The sequence below is a fragment of the Panthera tigris genome, chromosome A1 (assembly GCF_018350195.1).
Source record: "Panthera tigris isolate Pti1 chromosome A1, P.tigris_Pti1_mat1.1, whole genome shotgun sequence".
In the NCBI taxonomy this organism is placed as follows: domain Eukaryota; kingdom Metazoa; phylum Chordata; class Mammalia; order Carnivora; family Felidae; genus Panthera; species Panthera tigris.
The window spans coordinates 16,178,338-16,204,562 of NC_056660.1; the positions used below are offsets into that span (position 1 = coordinate 16,178,338).

At 36.5% G+C, this 26,225-nt stretch overlaps 1 protein-coding gene across 2 annotated transcripts in view; it reads right to left on the reverse strand.

Moving 5' to 3' along the window:
- TRPC4 (transient receptor potential cation channel subfamily C member 4) overlaps nucleotides 1–26,225 on the reverse strand; it is a 197,700-nt gene that overhangs the window by 27,027 nt on the left and 144,448 nt on the right. For both annotated transcript variants that reach the window (XM_007097684.3, XM_042959440.1), the window contains exons 5-6: nucleotides 12,227–12,366; nucleotides 2,458–2,771 (exon numbers count right to left, since the gene is read on the reverse strand). In XM_007097684.3, coding sequence (XP_007097746.1) covers nucleotides 2,458–2,771; nucleotides 12,227–12,366 — 454 coding nt within the window. The remainder of the gene's footprint in view (nucleotides 1–2,457; nucleotides 2,772–12,226; nucleotides 12,367–26,225) is intronic.

A 26,225-nucleotide genomic window follows, 5' to 3' on the forward strand; every position in this document is an offset into this window, starting at 1 on the left:
GATTCTATGGCAGGCACTGTATTAGGTACTCTACATGAAGTATTAGGTTTCTTAATCCTCAAATGGAATAAGATCTCTGAAATAGTGGATAGTAAAAAAAAAAAAACACGTTGAAATTTATGGAGTATTATAAATTATAAAAAGAAGTGTATAAAAAGAAGTCATAAAAAGAAAATTGAAGACCAACCAAAGAAAAGAAATAAGATATAGAACAGGAGCCCCGAGGGTATTGCTAGACATCCTCTCACAATGACTGACACCAGTTATGTTGAAATAGAGTCATCAGAGACAGGTCCCTTATACCTGCCTAGGATATTCCCTACATTCTAGTGCATTCTAATACTAAGAGTTATTGCTGTAATTTTTAGTTGTTGAATAATCTGTTGCTTGTAGGTTTACATTCTATTATCTGGAGAAAAAAATTCAGGTGGAATACCTGGTTTACTTGGGCTGAATGAATAGGGCCTATACTATTTGAGATATGCAATTATCTGTTGCTTTTCATGATAATAAAGGACACCATTTACACTAAAATAATACACAAGCCAAGCAGTTCAATACCTTTGCTTCAAGAATACTAGACATTTTGCCTCAGACTTCCATAGCAATGGAACTTCTTGGACAGATCTTAAAATTAGTTCTTAATATGTAAAATCATTTACCATGAAAGCGGTAATAGGTCAGTGTGATTCTTGGGAACTTAGGGATCATAAATCAGATGTCTGAGAAGGGGCTGGATCATGGAACAAAGGCTGTTCCCTGAATTAAACACAACCTGGGAGGTCAGTCAGTTCTAGGTGCTGTGTGGAAGTTCCTCCTGGAAGACAAAGCTTGGAATCAGAAGGTTATGGCAACCTAGGGAGATGGGCCGGTCTTGGCAAGCAGTTTGCATTGGGGCACACGGTACGAAGTAACAACGGAGTTGTGAAAGCCATGGTGAGCAGAAGGGCTCTCCAGCAGAAATCCAGAGACAGACAGCAGACAGTATCCAAGACGTTTGTTAGAGGCTGAATTTTGGTCCTTGAAGGGGGTTGGTGGGATCTGATTGTTGTAACTCCCTACTCTCAGTTGCCAGGAGCAAATTACCAAGTCAAGGGGCACAACAGAGTGGGGAAAGATCTCAGATGTAAAAATTGAGACACAATTCAGGGCCATGCTAGTCACAAGGACATTGCTACAAGGGGTTTCATTGAATCCCTCGCCTCCAGGGTCAGAAAAAGGCATGAGGAAGATGAAAAGGCTGAATAAACTGGTCAGCCTGGGCAGCTGCTGTCAAAGAGCAGAAGAATCAAGGCTGGGAGCAAGGGAAGCTGGGATGACCTTTTGTTTTCTCTGTGACTCATGGTTTGTATCAAATCTATTTCAGAAAGGATCTGAGGAAGTTAAGGCTGAGATTAAACTTTTATGTGCAAAGAAGCAGATGTTGATTAATTAAAATGGAGTTTTAATATTGGGATCAAAGACAAAACAGATACAGAATTGAATCAACAAGAATATTTTAGCCATCAGGGACTTAGTTTATATGAAGTCGTTGAGTTCTTTTCCTACTTGAGAAATGACTACTCTCTTATTTTACATAAAATTCTATCATGGCCTGTGAATAGGGTCTGATCTATAGTCCTGTATGAAGTAACCATGTATTCGCTGGCAGTTCCTGTGTAGAGGGAAAGGACCTAGGTGTCTTCATTCCCCTGCTAATGAACTCTTTGGCACAGTTGTGTGGTGGTCATAGTGGGAAGGAAATGGGCACAGGCATGGAGAGGTGTATTCTGTAAGGACTGTGTGAGCATCAGACATGGGGGCATGGGTCTGTGCTATCAGCAAACCTGCCTGAGATCAGCAAGAGGCTGACACTGAATGAGGCCTGTGGCTCATCAGGCGTCAAGGCACAGAGAGTTCTGTGTGCATAAGGATGGCAGCCGAGGTTAGCCTGGGGTTCCTATTTTGGATCATTTCTACATGCTTACATTTTTTATGCAGGGAATTAGAGAATGAAGGAACAAGCAAAGGGACTTTCATAACTGGAAAACACAGAGGAAAGCGCGAAAAGTACTTGGATTTTCTCACAAGATTGGTTTTACTTATATTTTGTCTTTTAATGTGCTTGTAAGATGCCACTAGGGCAGACGTTTCCTCTTATTACACATTTTAAAACCAAATATACAGCTTTTCTTTATATGAGGTCACTGAAAAGGCCATTTTACTAAGACTTAAAATAAATGTAATGGAGATATATATATATATATATATATATATATATATATATATATACACACATATACATATATATATATATTTAATGCCAGAGGGATCCATTTGTATTTCAAAACCATGTTAATTCTGTTTTCTGTATTAAGCACAATTTCCTTTGCAACCACTTGTCATGGTTCAAATTCATAATGTAATACACTCTACATTCCGCACAGCGTTACCAATAAAAGTGTCTGTTCGACTTACGTTGAAAATGCGTTGTTCTGCTTTTCACATCGTATGCCTTTACAGCTTAACTCTTTTGTTTCTTCATAATAGAAATATAATTGATTTAGGCCATTTGCAAATGCTAGCAACACAAGGCAGTATATGAATAGGAACTTCAAAATGTCCAGGAGCATTCTTCCCAGAGATATTTGCAGAGGCCCCAGGTGAGAATTTGCAGTAAACAGTGAGATCAGGCGCAGGGAACTGAAGATGTTTGCGATGGCAAATAAAGCTTCAGCCACTAGAGTGGGATGCCACATGTCCCAAGATTCTCGTGGATTCAGAGCACTGTACTGGAGAGAAAAGAGAAAGTAAAACAAACTCATATGAATATGACTATGTCAAGTTCAGGCCAGAATGCTTTTTCAGGTAGATCTAGCATCGTGGCCTATTGCCCTTCACAGCGGCTGATATCCTCCACGATGGTGGCAGCAATATTCATCTACACAAAAATAAGAGTTTATTAAAGCAATTTATAATTTATAAGCTTTAATCAAAGTGACCTTCCTGGTCTGTCCTTGTCATCTGTATGTTTGTTTATAAGTGAATTACATCTGACCTCGACCTTTCCAATGGAACTTTAAAAAAAGAAAAGGAACATGTTACATAGGAAAAAAAAAATCTGATTTTATATGAGGAAGAGCAGCAGCACGATAACAAAGAAAGATACATTATAAAGGAAAACTACACATTTTGAACAAAATTATCAAGGGCTTTACTTTCTGTATTTACACACTTGCATAGTCTAGATGCATGCATGCAGGACACAAATTCCATATAAGTGAGTGCAAGTACTGGTCCATTGCCCTGGAAATAGGAATGACCACTCTGGGTATAAATGTTGGTGCTTTGTATCTGTTGTATCCTAAAGCAGATAAAACCCAACTTGGAAGCCATCCTGGAAGTCAATGAATTGTTCATTTTGTTATATTTAATATGTAGGACATGTGGTTTTTTTTGAAGATTCCTTAATTAGATAAAATATGTGATCTAAGAAAGAATATTTGCTACATTAAACTTTGACCAGCAATTATTTAAAAAGTAAGACTTAGTCAGTTGACATGTCAGCTTTAAATTATCTTGACATTGAGCTGCATGAAAAGCAAGATGAGTTTTATCCCTTGTATTATTGAGGTAAATTTATATCCTTAAAAAAAAAAGGCCAAATATTCTCTTTGAAATACTGTGTTACAAAAATATATAATTAAACTTGTGTAGGAATCAAATAATAAATTGAGTCATCTTCTTCATACACATCCCTAAAAAATATGTCCAAACAACATGATCTTTTTCCTAATAATCATGTTAGCAAAAAGTTCTACTCCTGTATGAGTCCCATTGGAATATCAGAATATTTCTATTCTTTTTATATTGCATTTTATACCAAAGACTTTACAAATGTTAATTAATTCTCTTGAAACCAATAGATAGTATTCTTTTAATCTCCCCGGGGACAAAATACATCACAAGCTCCTGATTTTGTTCAACACTCAGACTCTTGCTTGAATGACAATTTAAAACAATCCAATTTGAGCTAAAGGGAAATTATTTTCTATTTTTAAATGCTGATAACTGTTCTTGAACATTCTCAACTTCAGCATAAAATAGCTAATCATTGAAGACACATGAAGAATTAAAAACTTAATACTTTTTATTCATTATCACAAGTATCAGAGTGAGGGTTTATGGTATCAGCCACTACCTAATTCTCTTCTCTTGGTTGTCCCATATATGATGCCACCTCTTCCTTCAAAGACTAAAACCACCTTCACCTTCTTTGTCTTGCTTCTCCCGAAAGACACACGTTTAAATAGAGAACATCCCCCAGCCCCCCATTGATAGCTAATTCTATATTTCTCTTTCTCTTTAAGATAATATGGCTTAGGACTATATCTCAAAATGTACAAAATGTGACATAGTAAGCATTCTTAAGGATGTGATCTTTTTACTTGGAATTCCTCATAACGTTTAACACAATATCCTGCACGGCTCAAACATTTTCTCCCAATGAGTACTTACTGTCCCATGAGGATGGGAGGGACACCTGGTAATAAAAATGCTCTAAGAGATTAACACAAAGTGCTGTGGGAATATAGAGAAAGTGATAAATTCTGTCTGGGGCTGATGGGGCCAGCAATGAATAGAGACTATATGTTGTTCAAGCTTTAAGGGTCCTTTGATGTTATGGCATCTACTGGAGACACTGTTCCTCGTTCTAGATTTCACAGGCAGTTGGAGGCAGTTGGATATAGAATCCATCATCACATGGTGATATGTGTACTTTAGATCCCTTCTTAGCAAATTGTCTCAGCTGGGACTTGCAAAATCATGCGAAAGGTTTTCCATTTTACAAATCATGAGATGCTAGATTCTACCCCAGTATAATTACCCAAGTCTGCTTCAAAGTCTAGCACTTCTGGTAATTGTTGGGAAACAATGCTATGTGAATCTGTTCACATTTATGCATGGTCAGGGCTTCCTGAGCAAAACATTGCATGGCTGTTAAAAGATGTCTGAATGGCAAATAAGCCTTGGAAGTTAAATATAGAGACTTTCTGAGAGATTTGGAAACATCTCCCCTGGAGCCATCTGCTTAGATTCTAAGGATAATAAAACTAGGGACCTTTGCCTCCCCTGAGAGAATTTGTTTACTTTAGAAAGTTAAGGTCTTTCTCTTTCTGGGGGAGGGGGGTGGTGGGGGAAGATGGGCAGCTGGCACAGCTGCACTCTATAAGCTCTGAGATTCATAATTTCCCAGTTCCCCTCCTGTGGTACAAACTCCTGCATGTGAAGGGTGCATCTGGCTCTCATCTGTCGCCCTGTGGGGAATTGGAGCATGGGGGACCAATGTTAAGATTGTTATGTAAGTAAACAATTTGTCTGTTCTCTGATCCAGAAAACTTGCTTCCTGTCAGGATTAAATAGAGATATAAACATTTAGTAATTAGCTCTTGATTTCATTCTTTTAAGTTCTGCTTTTTAATTTCTCTCCTGTCACTCACGCATACATTTAGCTCTGGTTTCTACATATAGGCATTGTTTTACAAGGAGATTTTTAAAATTCTTTCAAACCATGGTGTCCTTTGAACTTGTAGAGAAAAATTAGGATTCTTCAATGTTAAATGTATTTTTCCACACCCTATGATTAGGAATTAAAAGCTTAACTTGAATTTAAAATTTCTCTTTGGCTCTGTTTTCTAAAACGTAGTCACAAAATCTATATTCACGTTTTTAGCCCTCCATGTTTGCCTCTGGCCATTTGTGAGGCCTCTTCCCAGTGTCCCTAGCAGATCCTTCTTTCTCACTTGCTCCTTAAATAACTGAGTTTGCTTTGCAAGCCTCTTCTCTTCTCATTCTATCTACTCTCCCTGGATGTTTTCAGTGATCTCAACTGTCCGTTATGTGCTGATGACTCCCAGTCCTACATCTCCGCCTGGATGTCTCCCCTTACAGTCATATTTTATATTCTACCGCCTCGTTGACTTTTCCACACGGTTATCTCACTGGCATCTCAAGCACACAGGTCAGAATTGGAATTCGTGCTCTGTTGCTCCTCAAGCTCTCTCTCCATTTACGTTCTCTGATCTTAATGAGGGGTGGCAAATCTCCCAAAGCAGAATTTGAGGTTGAGCCTAGATTCTTCCTCTCCCAACTCACAGGCTCTAAACTAAAATCTCATAGATACCGCTCACTCCTCTTCGCTGGTACCCTCACTGTCTTAAAGAAGTTCCTCTATTTCTTACAGAAATTATTATAATAGCCTCCTAACTGCTCTCCCTGCCTTGTATCTTATTTCTACTTTGGCCCATTTCCTCCAGAATTGTGTTTTAAAAGGGCCAGTCAGACCACCTCATATCTTGCTTAATGTTCTTTCTTCAACGATTCTGCAGTGTCCTTGAGATGAAATTCCAGTTTTTCAACATGTCATATGAAGCCTCTGGAATCTGGGTCCTGACTCTCTTTTGAGATTGATCTGCCATTTGTTCTCAGTTTGGTACTTAATGCTCTGGCTCAAACCTTTGGTACTGGTCACTCCCCAGATTTCCCTCACATTCTCACCAAAATTCCTTTCTATGAACATCAGGCCCTATGTCCAGAGCGGATTTAAATTCCAATTATTATGGTTCTTCATCTGCTATTTATTCATTAAATATATGCCGAGTGCCTACGCTGTGCCAGACACCATCAAATAAAATGCAATTTATGGTGAGCAAATAAAATGCAGTTTATGTCACATGAGCTTACAATATAGTGAAGAAAGCAGACATTAAATAAGAAAAGCTAATCCTTCCCTTGACAGGTACTCTTTGACGGGGATGAATGGACGCTAGGATCCTGCTGACCAGAGCTGGTGGTTCCATGTGATAGAATAATCCTTGAAAGAGAAAGATCAAGTCTGTTAATTATACTTGAATTTAAAAAAATAATTAATTTAAAAAAAGGAAAGAGAAAAATCAAGAGCTACTCTACACATTGAAGTCCTTTTAGGACCATCAATTCCTGGTTTCCTTTTTCTCTCAAGTATTTGCTTTTTAGTATAAATGTACCGTAGTGTCGTTTTGTTTGAAACCTTCATTTTTACTCAGATTTTTTTAAGAGACTAGCTCCTTTGCAGACCTATATAACAGAATATTCAACCTTGGATTACTGTCAGTTTTCCATGTAGGGAGCTTTGTCTAATGCATTTTCAGAACCAAACATCTAATAGAGTGCTTTATATATGACAGGAGGTCAAAAAGCATTCTAGGGTGAAGAATCATAGACACATTCATGGTTGTTAGAAAAGATGAATCATTGGTAGAAATGTGAGTATCTTAATATAGCTGGAATATGGAGAATTTGGGTATAGTGATGAATCTAAGAGGAAGTTGGAGCCAGGTCGTGAACACCTTAGCAGAATGTTTAGAGGAAGATGAACTGAATCATAATACTGGGTTCTTTATATATATGTAGTCTTTGATGCATACTTATAAAACTCAAGTAATCTATAAAAAGTGAATAAAAAATTAAATTGATACAAAATGAAAATATTTGTCATATGAGAGTAAACGAAATGTATATACTGGTTTTAATTTCGATTTATAAGGAGAAAACCTTTCCTTGGTTTAGATAATGAAGTTGGTTATATAATGAAGTAATGAAAGACAATAAGAAGGCATATGATTTTCTTCTGTAACAGATAATACTAGATTAAACAATTGGGATTTAAATCTCTACCGAGCTCTGTGCCATAAAACTAAAGAATATTTAGAACATTCCATAATTTGGACAGTATACTGTAGTTACAGCATTTGTGAAACAAAAACAATATTTGCCTCTTTTCTAGCTCATAAGAATAGATCAATGAGATATATACTTAGAACTATTTAGAAGAATAGTACTATGAAAAATTCTATCATGACTGTTAAAATAAATGCCCTTATCTATAATACATTTAATTTTTGAAAATATTACTTCTATTACACAGTGGAATAGGCATAGGAATTTAGTCATTTCTGCCAAATGACTGAAGATAAATATGAGACAAGTTGTTCATAGAAAAAAGGACTGGGAAATATTTAGGACAAAACCAGTTCTAATGAAGATAAAGTAACATTTTTTTAAGAGTGCCCAGGCATCAACAAGCTCTGGATTAACTAGTATTTCATACAGAGTGAGAAGCGGAAGTGGTTGACAAACCTTCTCCTTCAAGAATTAAGAGCAAATACAAAAAAAATAAATAAAAGCTTACAATCAATCCATGAGCCGTGAAATGTTCAAGAATCAAGGTATTTAAGGAAGCACCACACAGCCTTGCATGTAAGGAGGAGAATACTGAAGTCACACACTTTTCTACTGTCTATGTCTCTACAATGCAATGCTGTTGCATTGTACATAAAAGTTAAAACAACTACTGAGTGCTTATATTAAGCTCTGTTCCATGACATTAAACGTGTTTATTGATGTAATCCTCACAAACATTCTATAGGATTTGATTATTAGTGTCATTTTATACATAAGAAAATTGAGGTATAGATTAAGTAACTTGCTCCAAATCACACAGGTAGGAAGTGGTATCAGTGATACTCAGATCAAGTATGGATCAGAGCTCAAATCATGGCCTTAGTTAGCAGGACCCTTTGGTGTGTGTGTGTGTGTGTGTGTGTGTGTGTGTGTGTGTGTGTGTATGTTAAAATTCCCTCTAGATGAATGAATCACAAAATGATAAGCCAATTAAGCAAGTGTGGCCCTTCTGCCAGACCTATTCTAAAAGTTTCTCCTCCTCGATAGACCAGTTACAGAAAGGTTTCCCTTTTTGTGGACTAATAGTTTTTTTTGGTCTGGATCCGTGGCTTGCACAAAAAGACCTAGGGTTGGATTTTTGCTCCCATTTATGCACCTTCAGACTAGAGGTAGAACCTCTACAATATTACAGATAACCTTGTTATAACTCCTTGGTAATCTTGCCTGCATCATAATAGGCAAACTATTCACTAGGAAGCAGCATCAGGTGATTCCATCTACCTCATATTTCATAATTAATAAATCATCTATTTTATGGCTCTTATCTCCTAATTTTTTTTGAATACCAGCTCTCTATCAGCTTCCCCTATGTTCATTTCTCTACTTCAGGCATCCATTATCATTTGACTCATTCTCTGCTTAAATCTCATTCATGGCTCCTCTTTATTAACAGAGCACAGCCCAAATCCTATAGCAGGATGTGAAAAGTCCTTCTTATCCTAGTCTTGCTCCCATTTATTGGATCATTTCTCTTAGATACTGATCTCCTTTATACACTAAGACTTTTTTGCACATTGTATTTTTTCTCTCCGGAATGCTAATGCACTTTCATGAACCCAATGGATACCTTCTGGCTCTGTCTTCCAGGACACTTCCAGTAGAGTTGAGTTCCTTCCTCGATGCTACCATAGCCCTTGCTGTAGACCTTATCAAATGGGAAATTCTTGTTTACATGCATTTCTCTTTCCACAACCTGACTGTGGACTGCTTAAAGGCAGGAGGTGTACCCCAGGTATCTTTGCATTCTCAGCAAACAGATGAAGACCTGTTCTCTTAGTATGCTCCCAGAAATTCTTATTGATTAATTCACATAATAGCTGTGAATTGGGATTCACATAGCACAGTCTATTTAGATATATAGCACAGTCTATTTTTGTGCACAAATATAGCAACTTTTCCTAAAATAGTAACTTATAAATTATTTAAAATTAGCATGAAAATTGAATGATAAAAGAAAGGAAAGGTAAGTCAACAAGTCAGCATTACAGACTCCCAAAGTAAGTGCTCTTTTGATTATTATCATCATTTAACAGGTGGTCACATTGAGACCTTCATTTAGTAATTTGCCCCAAATCACACAGGTTTCATGTGGTAAAGGCGAGTGTGAATCCAGAGCTCAATCTTTTTTTCAACTAACATAAAGGAAGAGACATAATAAAGACGTTTAAAAAGGTAAGTCTAATGGACTCATAGTATATGAAGAAGAGGGAGGATACTGGAGTAAAAGAGAAGAAAAATTAATAATGCAGGCTTATTCTATAACAGGCACTTAAATTATATCAACTCATTTACTTCTCATACCAACAGCACAAAGTAGAAATTGTTAGTCTCCTTATTTTATAGATGAGGCAAGGGAGGTGAAGAAATAGGTCCAAGTTCACATAACTAGTAAGTGTTGGAGGAAGGAAGTGAGCCCAGAAAATACTACGCATCAAACTCTATCCATGCAACTCGAGTTTTAGTTACACAAACTAATCATTCAGAAAGAACATTTTGTACTTTACACATACAATCACAGCTGGACTCCTATGACTGCAATGCATAAACAAATTATATTTCTGGAAGATTCCATGTTATTTACATCATTGTCAGCTGAGGTAATTTCTGTGCACTTTTCCATCTCCTTTTCTCCTTCTTCATCACATGAGGTGAGTGATGCTTGAATTTTAAGCATAAGTTTTTCCTTGGTGTAGTATTAGGAACAATGTTTATATTTTAATATTAAAATAGATGTTGCACATGAAGAATTTACAACTTTTTAAGAAAATTCAAATCCCATATCTAAAACTGAGACAAAAAAATCCACAAGTACCCATTAATTTATGTAGTTGTACCTACTATATACCAGAGTTCTTATATATGAAAATGTATATGTACCATATATAAACACCATCAAATGTAATATGTACAAGTATTCCGTATCTTAGTACAAATGTTGCATATAAGAAATACATGAAAGAAGTTCCATTTGGAATCAATCTCATACTTGTCTTAGCTGTTGAATAGAATTATACAGTCCAGTGTCATTCCAGTCATCTTCCTTAGACCAGTTACATCAGCATCATCCGATGAGTTTGCTACAAATGCAAATTTAGGACCCTCTCTAATACTCTTAAATTTAGAATCTCTGGGGATGGAGAAAAGGAATTTGGGTTTTAGAAAGCTTTCCAGGTGATGTTTTTGCACTGGAAAGTTTTAGAAGAAATGCTATAGTTCTATATACCAGAGTTTTATATCCGTATTGGGCCACAAAAAAGCAGATATATTATTTTTTAGTTGAGATATGGCCAAAACAACTTTATAGACATACTTAAGGATCATTACAAAGAAAATAGAAATTGGACAGATATTCACTGAACAACAGACTGCCCATCTCATACATAGATGCATAACCTCCTTGGTTAAGACAGTACCTTCTGCTCTCTTAAGGTCTTCAAGGGCATTAACCTAAAGTAGATAGGAAAAATTACCAAGTTATGATCCTATTATTAAAATATAGCTTTATTTCCATGAAATTGGTAGGCATGAAATTTGGTGAGTGGCAACATTTTAATTGAACAAATTCTAGAAACTAAGGCCTTTCCAATGATGGGCATTTTTGACCCTGACAGAGCTGAACACTATACAAGGGAGACTCAGGCCACTATTTTAGGAACTAGACTAAATGAATGAGTTCACTTACACGTTAGGATTTTCTAGGTCAGATCACTAAATTGCATGAATTATTCATGTAAACCCCAATTAGACACTCTTTATTTTTTGCTAGTACACTAATCATTTTGAAACAAACTTTTAAAAAAGAAGAGACAAAGAAAGAGGGAAAAAGAAAGGCAAGAAGGAGATAATACTTTGATTTGAAAAATATCCCCCAAAGTACAAAATAATCCTAGTTGTCATTGCAGAACAAAATGTTTTACAGAAATTATGTGGTTTGGAAAAGATTGATATTGTACAGAATCTGGGGGAGTGATGGGTGTATGAGACTTCAGGCGCTGTCATGTTGAATGGGATGAGGAAATTATATTCTGTTCTAATTATATCAAACTATATTAGTTTGAACTGAAATAATAATTTCAATGCTTTGAATGAGTAATATTTTGATTGGTCTAGGTAATGTTATCAGTTAGTTATAACTGATAAAAATAGATTTTGGTTGCCAAAATTTAAACAGTGTTTGAGGTAGACTGTTATGAGAAATGGAAAGGATTCAAAACTAGAGCAACTATTGTGAGTAATTTTGAGGCATCATTCAAATAAGATGCAACAAAATTGGGTGACAACTTCAAATTGTTTGTGAAATTTATTTCGAAACTATAATTGGGTATTAATAATGTATTTTATACCTATCTATCATCACAGAAAGATAACGCTCTAGGTAACATTATTAGTAAAATTAATAGCAATCAAAGGTAGGGAAGTATTTATCAGAACTTTATGCTTTACCAAAAATATAAATGATAGTTACCTTTACAAATGCAACGATTTTCAAAGAGATTGTTGCCAAATATAAGGAATTCATCACAAAATCCATTAGATTCCACCAATCATGGATGTAATCTTGAAGTCCACCATCCCACATTTGTTTAATTTCTCCCCATATAAAACCTGCAATTACAGAGAGATTCATTGTAAGTGTGATTTTCAATCAGCTTACTAACAACAGAGGCAACTTAAAAATTATAGAATATTGGAGCGGCAAGCGACTTTAATGTTCACTACATGAAGCATTTATTTTTAAAGACAGTAATATTCAGTCTCAGCCAGACTGTAAAATTTTGAGGACACTGAGCTAATTAATTGGAGAGAATGCTTTTAGGGTAGGTTCACTTTCTTTTATTCATCTGATATACTTGTAAGAATGTCCAATTTTTGAATCAACTGCAATTTCTCTGTAACTATCCATTTTTCTCATGGAAAATATCATAGCATTTACTTGTAAACAAATACTAAAAGCAATGTTTCCTTTGAAGTTGAGATGACTCAGAGTCATGAAAAAGTGTCGCTGGTGAACATAACTGTCTTAATTCCATTAAGCAGGATATTTTGTTTTGCCTTTGTAAGCAATTGTTACCTTTGGAGATCTGATTTCAGTTCTGGTCAAAAGATGGTTATAACATGCATGATACTTCATTATAAAACCTTATATCTAGCAATAGCTTTGAGACTGCCTCCATGGAAAATAAAAATCCCTTTCCTTTATAATGGTCATATTTTTAATAAGAAATGTTTTATTTTCAAATTCTAGGAAGTACACATAAAATATCACTATGTATCATTCTATTTCCATAATCTTGTTAAAACTTTATAAATCTAGTTTTGGGGCCCAATGATGAAAGAGAGAGATATCAAAGGGAGTAGAATCAGGAAATATTAAAAGGATAAATATGGTTTCATAACTACATTAATGCAAGCAAACAATACGACTCTATTAAGATAATGAGTCTGGAATGTCACATGTGTAGCACAATGTCTCACATCTGTCTTGCACAAAAAGCCAGAAAAAGTCAGGTTAACTATAAAATCATAACTTTTCATGAACCTATCAGAGAGACAAGAAACCAGAGAGAGTTCCGATGTGAACATTAGCTCACCCATGGCAGAGTGCAGGGGTAAGAGACAAAGTCACCATATCCCAGAGTAAGAAGATTTCAGAAAAACTTTTAAACGAACTTCTGAAGGTTGAGTCTGAGCTTGCACAGAGGACAGAACCCCTGGGACTCAGATACAAGGGGAGTCTCCCTACTTGCATGTTTTTTGTTTTTTTGTTTTTTTTTTGTTTTTGCATAGAGCAGGCTCCTCTCCCCTAAGAACAAAACACATAAGCCCCATGGGAGAAGCAGGAAACAGGATTTCCTAGGGTTTGCACCAGTATCATTAGAGGTTTCCTACCACAGGGCAAAGGTCAGGAAAGTCTGCACATGACCTGCAAAGTGTCACTGCCATAGGTAGTAAGGTATGGATCATTGAGAACCTGCATTGCCAATGCCCAGGCATAGTCCCACCTAACTCTGCCCTAGACCAGGACAACAGAGAATCTGCCTGTTTCACATCACCAGGTAACAATCACAAGGTAATAACTACTGGAGGAGTGGTGAGAGCATGAATAGAGTATCCCTCAGAGGCATAGGTGCACAGGGGAGGCCAAAAGATGTGGGTGAAGCAGGAATTCTGAGAATAGTCCTCCTAAGTCAGTCAAAGCCACTATAACAAAGTATCACAGACTGGATGTCTTATAACAAAAATTTATTTCTCATAGTTCTGGAGGCTGCAAGTTTATGATCATGGTATCAGCATGGTCAAGCTTTGGTGAGAACCCTCTTCCATGTTCTAGGTGCACACATCTCTCTCTATCCTTACATGGCAGCAAGAGAGCAAGCTAGCTCTCTGGCCTCTTTTTTCTCTTTAAAGTTTTTATTTATTTATTTTGAGAGGAGGGAGGGGCAGAGAGAGGAGGAGGAGAGAGAGAATCCCAAGCAGTCTCCATGCTTGTCAGCACTGACCTGATCAGGGCTCGAACTCACAAACCTGTGAGATCATGACCTGAGCTGAAACCAAGAGTAGGACGCTTAACCTACTGAGCCACCCAGGCTCCCTTTTGGCCTCTTTTTATAAGCACATTTATCTCCTTCATGAGGACCCTCATGACCTAATTGCATTCCAAAGGTGCCACTTCCAAATGCAATCACAGGGGGGTTAGGTTTTCAATATATGAGTTTGGAGGGGACACAGACATGTAGTCCATAATACGACCCAAAGCAGAGTGAATGGTGCTCTGAAACTGATTGTGGCAACAAAACCCAAACCTGCCTCAGCTCCTGACTATAATGCCTCAAATTCCTGCCTTATGTTCCAGCAGAATAAAATGGCATGTCCATTTTCAGGCATCAATGCTATGTACCTTTGTCTAGCCTCTACACAGGCAGAATAAATCCCCTCCCCAGATACACACATGCACACCTTATACATCATATTCAAACTGTTTTAAAAAAGATAAAAAATATTGAATGCATCAGGAGTGGGGGTGTGGTGGAAATAAAAGACACATTGCATTCAAAGGAAGAAATAGAAAACTGACATCAAACTTGTTGTCTGACACGAGTAACATTATTATAGTGCTGAAAGAATAAAAATTAAAAGTGTACCCAGAACGTTCCACATGGCACAAATAGTTCTAATAAATGAAGGCAATTGAAAGACCTTTTTTCAGACAACCAAAAACTCAGACACATTATTGCCATGAGACCTATGCTATAAGAAATGCTGAAGGGATATATTTTAGGCAGAAGGTTTACGATACTGACCAAAAATTAAGTTTATAAAAAGAAATGAAAACATATATTCAGGAATGGTTAAAAAAATAAATATAAAATATATTTTTTTCTGGGGCACCTGGGTGGCTTAGTTGGTTGAGCTTCTGACTCTTGGTTTCGGCTCAGGTCATAATCTCATGGTTTGTGAGTTTGAGCCTTGCGTCAGAGCCTGTTTGGGATATTCTCTCTCTCTCTCTCTCTCTCTCTCTCTCTCTCTCTCTCTCTCTCTCTCTCTCTTTCTCTCTGTTTCTGCCCCCCCCCAAATAAATAAAGTTAAAAAAAAGATATTTTTTCTTTTTGAATTTCTCTAACATATCATTGATGGCCTAAAGCAAAAACACTAGCAATGTTTTGTGGTTTATAACATATATAACATATGTAAAAGTAAAATGTATGACGACATTAGCACAGAGGATGAGAGAGAGGAATTAGAAATATACTATCATAAGGTTCTTACACTACATGTAAAACAAATATTATTTGAAGTTAGATTATGATAAATTAAAATTTTACATTGTAAATCCTAGGGCATTCTCTCAAAATATTTTTACTTATTTATTAGAAAAAAATTTTTTAAGATTTTTTTAAAGCAATCTTTACACCCAATGTGGGGCTCGAACTCAAAATCTTGAGATCAAGAGTCTCATGCTCCATTAACTGAGCCAGCTAGGTACCCCAAAATATCTTTAAAGGTACAAATGAAGAGCCAGAAAGATAAATAAACATAAAATTATTAAAAACACTCAATTTGACAACATGCAGAAAAAAAAATAGAGCCAATAAGAAAAAGTGGGGTAGATTTCAAATCCATCAATATTAATAATTACACTGAATAAAGCATATGGTCTAAACACACCAATGAGAAGACAGAGATTGTCATATATAAAAATGTAAAACACAGCTGTATTAAATTTATCAACAAGTTAAAAGCAAAAGAATAGTAAAGACACTATGAAATACTAAGAAAAAGAAAACTAAGAAAAAGAAGCTCACTTGGCTATATTAATATGACTAAATATATTTCAGAAGAAAAAATGTTACCAGGTACTGAGAGGGCTATACCTAACATAAGGATGAAAAAGTCAACTCACTGAGAAGACACAACGATACTAAATATGAATGCAGCTAATAAAATAACCTTATAATGCAAGATGCCATAATCAGAGTTGAAACAAAAAAGAGAGAAAGGTACAAATATAGTTAGATAGAGACCTTAGTATTCCCCTCTGTAGAACCACTAGGCAGAAGTTTGGTAGGAATTTAGAAATTCTGAACAACACTGTCAACAACCTGACAGCAGCAATACATGCTTTTTTCAAATGCATGTGTAGTGTTTACCAAGAGATACTGTGTCATGGACTATATTAACATATAGAAAAATATTTATACAAGTTAAAATCATACAAAAGGTGTTCTATGACAATATAATAGACAACAAATCAGTAATGAAATGTATTTGGAAAATCTCCAAATATTTTGCAATTGAACAACATACTTCTAATAACCCTTGATCACAAAGAAATTTGCAGAATAATTAGAAAACATTTTGAAATTATTGAAAATAAAAATACATCCAAAAAGGTCTTTGATGCAGCTTATAAAGTATATAGAGTGGAATTTATAGGTTTAAAGGCTTTAAACCTATAAAGAATAAAGGTCTCAGTGATTTCAGCTTTCATTATGACACTATGAAAAGAAAAGCAAATTAAGCCCAAAGGAAGCAGAAGAAAATAAAACAAGAGCAGAAGTCAAATTTTAAAACATAAAACTTGAGAAAAATCCATGAAGATGGAAGATAGTTCTCTGAAATGGTCAGCACAATTGATAAAACTCTAGCCAGAATGGTCAAGAAAAAAAATGGAGAAGATATGAATGATCAATGTCAGAAATAGAAGAAGTGGCATCACTACAGATCTTATGACATTTTAAGGATAACAAATGAGTAAAAGGAACAACTTGATGCCCATAAATGTCACAACATAAAACGAATATTTTTCCTGAAAGACACAAACTTCTAGTCACACTCAAGAGCACATAGAGTAAAACAAAAACAATAACTAAAACAAAAACAAAAAATTAGTACACAGAGTAACCTGAATTGTCCTATTCCTATTGAAGTATCATGAATTCATAGTTAAAAACCTTCCAACAAAGAAAAATTCAGGTCCAGTTTCTTTATGGTGAATTCTACCAAACTTAAGGAAGAAATAAGAAGAATGCTAAAAACACAGGTAACAAACACTTAAAATAGAAAAGGAAGAAACATCTAAGAGCTTAGTATTACTCTGATAAAAAAAAAAGTCTGGCAAAAAGAACAACTACACACTAATAACCTTTATGAATATGCACAAATATCCTCAACAAATATTAGTAAATTAAATGGAGTAATATATGCAATTGATAATAAATCATGCTGTTTTTCCCAGAATGCAAGACTGTTTCAACATTTAAGGGCCAATCAGTGTTATTTATGCCGTCAACAGATTATTGGGGAAAAAAGATCTCATTAGATGCAGTAAATGCATTTGACAAAATTCAACATCCATTCAGGATAAAAGCTTTCAGCAAAGTATGAATAGAAGGGTAATTTCTTGATTTGATAAAGGACATCTACAGAAGTATACAGCTACAGTCATGATTATGTGTAGAGGGCCAGAGAATAAATAAGTTAGACTTTGCAGTAAATGAGTGGGTGCATGTGACTGTGTAGTGACAAAGGGTCATATTTATCCTGCTGGGCCATAGTTTGCCCGCCCTTATCCAGTATCTTGACTGTGGTGGTCTTACGTGATTGTGTGCTTTATATCTCCGTGCCCTGAAAAACAACAACAACAAAATGCACTAAAACTTAAAAGCAACAAAAATGATGAGAGATTGATGTTGACAATTGGAAATAGGGATAGATTAAAATTAAATAAATATAATAAATACATACTATATAGTATATAGTGATTATAAATAAACATAATACAATATCAACTGTGATATATTGCTGATAGGTATGTTTGCAAAGTCTTATAATAAAACTGTGGAAGAAATAAAAGTGAATTAGACATAATGGCCTATCATCACTTAGTGAAAACTAGCAATGGCTATTTAACATTATTTTTAAAATTTTATTTAAAATTTTAAGGCACACTTAAATTGATAACCCAAGAAAGGACTAATTTCAGTCAAATTGATTATAGTGTGCATTTTAAAAGGTTTTACTAAAATTCAGCTAGTTAACATACAGCATAATATTAGTTTCAGGTGTACAATATAGTGATTCAACACTTACATACATCACCTGGTGCTCATCATAACAAGTGCACTCCTTAGTTCCCATCACCCATTTCACCCATCCTCCTACCCACCTCCCCTCTGATAACCATCAGTTTGTTCCCTGTGGTTAAGAGTCTGTTCTAACTATAGACCAAGTGAGCAAGGGGCAGAGAAAGTGAGAGAGAGAGAGAGAGAGAGAGAGAGAGAGAGAGAATCCCAGGAGGAGCAGAGAGATTGGGAGAGAGAAGTGGGGCTCACCAGATGCTGGGCTCGTGAGCTCACCCTACACTCATGACCTGAGCTGAAGTCAGATGCTTAAAGACGGAGCCACCCAGGCGCCCTATAGTGTGCATTTTAAAGCCCTCTGTAGACCACTGCTTTATTCTAGATTTTACATCCTATATTACTCTTTGAGGTCTCTTTCAGATAAAATCTCTCTTGAGAGTTCAGATAAAATTGGGGCATAACTGCAGAGATGGTAATGTTTGCTGCCTCCACATTGAAGAAAGAAACGCATCAGACCTGAGTAAGATATGATGCATGCTCTGATGTTTGTAGGGAACTTACAATTTATATCATCCAAGGAGGAAAAATGCTAGGTACACTAGAAACAACTCTCCTCCCCCCCCAACCTCCCCAGTCCACATCTATGATGCTTTCTCCTACTGAGCCTGGGGACAGTCTCAGAATCAATCACAACTTACATAAGAAAGGTAAGACCAAAACAAGCGACCTAACTAGTGCTTCACTACCAGTTAATAAAGAAAACAGAACTCAATCTCCTTAGTACTCTTAGACGTTTTCTTATTTTTGAAATTTCAAAATGTGGTTTATTTGTTATGTTTTATTTGCAACTCTGCCAATATCCAGAGATGAGAATATGTGTGCACTGCAGTTATTAATTGAACAAATGCATTTCAAGTTAACTTTAATCAGAAGGCACAGAGATAACACTTTGACTATACCAGGTGAGTGAAGTGCCAGGCTCAGTCCAACTGGTAATCAGCTTTGTAATCTGAGATAACAGTCTCGTCTCTCTAGATCGTTGTCACCTCATTTCAAAAAAAGAGAGGTTTGGATTGTACGCAATCATACGAGAAGTATAATTCTACTTCTGTGGTACAAATAGCCAGACATTACTTTTTCCTGTCTGGATCATTAAATTTTACTAAAATCAATCATCACAATAGCTGCCATGAAGATTAAAAACTGTCTTGCACCAGAGGACACAGACTTGCTTTGGTCTTCCCCAAAATGCACAAACTAAATCTTTGATATGAAAATTATAGAAACTTTCTTGCCCAACGTAAGGGAGAATTCTCCAGAAATCAGAGTTGCTCCAAAACTGGAATGGATTACCCTGTGCATTGAAGATTCCAATCCAGGGCCTGGAATGTCTTCCATCACTCAGGATCCAGAGAAATTCTAGAAGTAACTACAAACCTGTTCTATCTGATCTCTAAAGGGCATTCCAATTCTATGAGTTCGTGAAATCTGTTGTTTTCAAATTTGTATATATTATAAAATCAAATGTATTTTTCAAGTTTGTACCTATTATAAAATGAAATGTATTTCAAATACCTGCTAGCCAACCAGTGTGTTTATATCTTATTTCCCTTTATTGATAAATTGATAGCTCTCTTCTTGCTTCTACCAAACTGAAAAGCCAAATATGATTATTAACAGCCACTGAAACAGCTAACTGCAAGTATTTTGTGGGTAATTATGTAGGGGAATAAAGACACTAGGGTTAATGGCTTCAGAGGAAAATGGGGAAGTAGTTATAAAGAATTAGTTATGAGCTCAGTACAAAGCAACATTTTAACTTAGAGCTTCTTAGTACCTCAGCAGACTCTGTCACATTAGATGGGTTCAAGGAGATGGCACTTTCATTGGAAGCTTGGACTAGGTGACCTCTAAGGGTTTTTAAGAAGGGTAACAGCAAACACAATTTGGAGATATTATAGTTCCTTTGGAGTTCAAAGAGTATACATTTAATCTGACTTTTTGGATCACACACAAAAATTCTATCACTTTTAGCCTTTGCAAATCACAGCTGTGTGGAGAAAGCAGAGATCCTGATGAAATTGAGGGCTCACACCGTCATTTTTTAACCTGAGCTGTGAATACAACTGTCAGTCAGTGCTTGTTGGCTAATGGATTTTGGGAGCTTGTGTTTTTAGAGCACCAGAATGGGGTATCACTTCATATAGCTCTAGTCACCACATACCTGTTTGATAACTATATATTTCTATTTCTTATGAGCACCATGGTGAAAATACAAGTTTCCTCTGTTCTGGCAATGGTTCACTGAAATTTTTGAAGAAAGCAGCCTTTAGAGAAGCTAGAGGGTGCTATTAACTGGCTGATACATGCATCCAGACAAACTATTCGTGGTAACTAGTCCGAAGAGAACAAAGCTTCAGCAAGCTTCCATCACAAAATGTTTGTCCTGTTCCCACAATGGGAACATTTCAAAATTTCTCTCTGCTGTTTATAAACAGATGACGTGATTTCTCAGAGTCACGGTGGAGGTCTAATTACAAGCATGGATGTCAAGACTGTGGGGACCAGTAGAGGAAAGATCATAGTGCAAATGAGTCAGAGAACTTCCTTTGAAAGATATTTATGGATGCCTGGAAGTTTTTCCTATTTTTTTTTCTACCTTTCCCATAACAGTTTTCATCAGGGGCTACTCGAGTGTTCAATTATATCTTATCGTGTGAAGCCAGCTGTGGGGATGAGATGAGGTCGGGAGACCTCAGACGCCACATTTAACAGCCCTGATTTCAGGTGAGAAATATGTAATTCTGTGAACAGACCTCTCGTCTCACCTTCTCTTGCTGTCAGTATTTACACAAAGATTTAATAACCTCAAACAAAGAGCGGGTCGCCTTTTCACCTATGGCCACCTCAAAGGGCTTGTTATGGAAACCCAGGAGCTAGTTGAGGGATCTGACCTTGCAAGTCTCTTAATAGGATACTGAGTTCTACACTGTGGCACCAAATCAATGTAGATAAAAAGAACAAAAAGAATTCCTCCCTGCTGTATTTTCCCCCAAATCAGGGAACAAAAAAGTAGTCTCTAGTCAAAATTTTGCTTTTGCTTGGAGAAATCTAAATGTAGTTATTTTGCTCCATGGAGGATCACGTTATGCTGGACCCAAAAAAGGCACTCAGTTAGGAGGCAGCTTCTATTGTCTCAGTGTTAGACTTAAAACCCAAACAAAGATAAAGACAAGAGTCCCAACGATTCACTTTCTGAAGAGAGCTTACAGAAAATTGTAGCCACCCCCGCCCTTCTAGGGCTACCTAAGAGGTAGAAGGACCATATTTGTTACCAACCACTTGGGCCTCTACCCCCATGGTCTATACAGAGGGAACATTAGGAATAGGTGGCGAGAAAGCCATGAAGTCAGGGTAATAGAGTTTTTGTGCTAATTAGGAATACCAGAGGGAGAGATGAAGGTGATTGCTTACCAGCAGTACCACCTCCCTAAGTCAAGTGAGGGAGATGCTGAGGAAATCCCTCATAAATATGGGGGATTTCTACAACAAGGAAAACTGGCATCTCAGTCTCTCCTGGAGTGTCTACTCAGGCAATGGACTTGCTCATCTCTCCCTGGGTCTGGATATAAGAAATAAGAAACCAGTGTGTTTTGGCAGTCCGCAACTGGCCGCAGCCTGACCTCCTGTCATTAGCTGTGGCAAGGTTTTGGAATGCCCTTGGGGAGTGAGTGCTTATCACAGGAAGAAGCTGGGCTTTAGCAATCTTGCCCTCCTGTCCTTGCCAGGGTCCTAGGACCCCAGAAGGAGTCAACTACAGGTTACAAGGAGTTGAGGGACTGGAAGATTTCAGGCAGAGTTGAATTGGGGATCCAGAGGACGATGCAGCGTGGAGGCACCCAAGGCCTTCTATGGAACACACATGCACACATCAGGAGAGCCATCGGTCAAGGACTGTCATATAGGCTACACAGTATTAGCCAGTGATGCATAAAACCAATAGGAAAGAACTGTGACGAGGGGCCCAGTGAGGTAACGAAGACTTGTAACTTTTCCTGTCATCCCGCTTCCCTACAGCCACCAAGGAGGAGAACATAAACAGTTTATGCCCTTCTTTCCATTGCAGTGTTGGGGTTGAAGGATGAGCAAAAGATGGACAATTCCAGGTCCTCTGAGCGCTGGGTAAGGCCTTTGTCAGGAAGAGGAAAGCTTAAAATAACTCAAGGTTTCAGGAACTTGATATCTACTAGACATATCATTAAGGTACAGGAAAAGATATTTGGTATAGGGAAGTTGGGCAGAGTGATCAGAAAAAGTAAAAAACATTTCATGTTTAGATTCTAGGGAGTTGAGACTCCTTAATTAAGCTTTTACATGAATACAGAATTTGTATGAAATTGTGCTTCCAGAATTGTTTTCTCAATCTTTAATGTTTAAAGACCTCTGGAATTTCTCTTTTTTTAATTTTTGAAAAATTTTAATGTTTATTATTTATTTTTGAGGGAGAGAGAGAGACAGAGTGTGACCAGGGGAGGGGCAGAAAGAGAGGGAGACACAGAATCCGAAGCAGGCTCCAGGCTCTGAGTTATCGGCACAGAGTCTGATCCTGGGGCTCAAACTCATGAACTGTGAGATAATGATCTAAGCCAAAGTTGGACGCTTAACCAACAGAGCTACCCAGGCACCCCAAGACCTCTGGAATTTCTGAATTAATGAACCAAGGGGAGAATTAAAAATGTAAGTTTTTTGTAGAAATTCACAATTGTTATGACTTTAGTCGGTTGGCCATGCTTCAAGAAACACTGACTTAAAGGGGCAGTAAAACATGCAAAAGAATGAACCTGGACTACTTTCTTTCACCATACATAAAAATGAACTCAAAATGGATTAAGGACCTAAATGTGAGACCTAAAACCATAAAAATCCTAGAAAAGAGCACAGGTGGTAATTTATCTGACATTGGCCATAACATTTTCCTAGAGATGTCTCCTGAGGCAAGGGAAACAAAAGCAAAAATAAACTATTGAGACTACATCCAAATAAAAAGCTTCTGCACAGCAGAGGAAACAACAAAACTAAAAACAAACTACTGAATGAGAGAAGATATTTTCAAGTGACATATCTGATAAAGGGTTAGCATCAAAAATATATAAAGAATTTATATAGTCCAACACCCCAAAAAACAAATAATCCAGTTAAAAAATGGGCAGAAGACATGAACAGATGTTTCTCCAAAGAAAATATCCAGATGGCCAACAGACATGAGATGTTTAACATCACTCATCATCAGGGAAATTCAAATCGAAACCACAATGAGATTATCACCTCACACCAGTCAGAATGGCTAAAATAAAAAACAAACAAACAAAAAGCAAAACAAAGATAAGAAATAATAGGCGTTGGCAAAAACGTGGAGAGAAGGAACCCTTGTGCACTCTTGGTGGGAATGCAAACTGGTGCAGCCGCTGTGGAAAATAGTATGGAGGTTCCTTAAAAAATTAAATATAGAATTACCATATGATCTAGTAATTCCCTTACTGGGTACCCAAAGCATATGAAAACACTAATTTGAAAGGATATATGGATCTCCTATGTTTATTGAAGCACTATTTACAGTAGCTAAATTATGGAAGCAGCCCATGTCCATTAATAGATGAATGGATAAAGAAGATGTGGGGTGTGTGTGTGTGTGTGTGTGTGTGTGTGTGTGTGTGCTGTAATATTACTCACCCATAAAAAAGAATGAAATCTTGCCATTTACACAACATAGATGGATTTAGAGGGTATAATGCTAAGTGAAAAATTCAGTCAGAGAAAGACAAATACCTTCAGGTTTCCATCATATGTTGGAATTTAAGAAACAAAACAAATGAGCAAAGGAGTCCTGAATTCTTGGGCTGCTTTTGCCTCCTTGAATTCTATTCCTCACATTTTGAGGGCAGTATTCACGGTGGATAAAAGTTGTAGTTCTGGAATTACACCAACTGGAATTTGAATCAAGTGCCTGCTGTTTATTAGCTCCTGATCCTGGGGAAGTGACCCAACTTCTCTCAGCCTATTTCCTCTCTATGAAATGAGATACTAACAAGATTTGTTATTAAATGAAGTGACATTACTACAAGTTCAAATGAGGATACACATTTCAGTCATTTAGCACAGTGCCTATCTTCTTGGTTTCTACTATTATTACTGCTATCAGTACTACTGCTATTGTGATTCTGAACTAATGAAAACCACTTTTCATTAGTTCACCCCCGCCCCCCCCAGTCTTTTACTCTGACCCTCCATCATTTGGTATCTACTCCTATCTCCCTATCTTTTGCCCTCTTCCCTTGAACTATCTGAATCATGTTGCCAAATATTTTCTCTAACAGTATTGATTTCACTTTTGGGCTACAAGATATGTATAGCATTGTCAGTACCTAAAACACTTAATTTTCTTTCTGATAAAGAAGTCATCGGGCCAGCAGTAGTATGTGCACAACAATTTTAAATTACACAAATATTTCATTGTTTGAAATCTGATAATCTTGATAAGTCTTGGTAAAGGTGATCTTCAACTTTTCCCCCCACACATAAAAAGGAAAATGATGATTACATGTCATAGTCCAATGATTATTTGGCTTTCTTGAAAATTAAAATGTCTCTTTAAATGAATAGGTGGATGTTTTGCACCTGTCTTTGGGTGTCTATGTGTGTCTGCAGCCAGTTTGCTGAGGTGGTTGGAAGACCTTGCCAAGGCAGAGAGGAGACTATAGACTATAGAATATCTTTGGGGGGCTGTTTGAGAAGATGGGTAATTCATGGGTGAGGCTGAGAGTATGAGTACCTGAAACCATATGATCTTGATGCCTGTTAGACAAAGATGTAGAAATGGTCCCAAGAAAGGAATATACTTATATAGAATTGTCTCTGTGAGTCTTTATCTAGAGGAGAATGTGATCACAAGTTTTCTTTTTACATTTGCAATTTGGAAGCACTTATTGAAATGTTCAGATTTGTTAATATCAACGCTTTAAAAGATAAAAATGTGAAATAAATCATGGAAATGAGAGGCCAATTTTGTTAGAGAAAAATTGTCAAATAAGTATGTGTTATAGGCAAGATGTATAATCCGGATATTATGAGCAATTCTTAGTTTATGCCTAGGAATCCACTAGAAGCTATTTTTAACAGAGCTCAGATTTCTTCCTATGATACATCTTTTCCTCAGTTCACCCTTCTCCTTATCATGCTCAGTGTGCATAGATTTATATACTACATAATTATGGCATATTCTTAGGCACACACATAATATCAAGTCACTTCAGTATCCATTTTTCCTTTCTCATGGAGAACAAAGTATTTCCTGCTTCATTAATGTGATAGCCTCCATTAACACCTACTTTTATGAAAAATGTTACCCATTTCATAATTTCTTTTTGCTAAGCTGATAACATAAGTCTACATCTCGATATTTCACATATATATTTATATCTGTACACTTTTTTTTTTTGCAGGGAATAAGCTACGATACAAATTTGATTGTTACAGTTGAATTATGATGGATTCTATAGGACAATCAAAACCGGTTTTTGGGAAGGCCTTAAAAATTAGCATTCAAAAGTTGGTTTTTTCCCCATTTTACATCATATTACCTTCAGAAAGAAAATGACATCCATTTGAGAAAAAAACTGCTGCTATAATTTAAATAAATTCTCATTATATATAAAGATAACATGCTATATTTAGTTTGCATGTAGATTTTATGGAAAAGGGAACTTCTGATATGAATATTCATTCTCATATCCCTGGTATTCTATGTTAAAAGTCAAAACTTTGAATAAATTAAGAGTGTCAAGGTCATGGCCCATCAGAATGTAGAAGTGACCAGATCTCTAATCT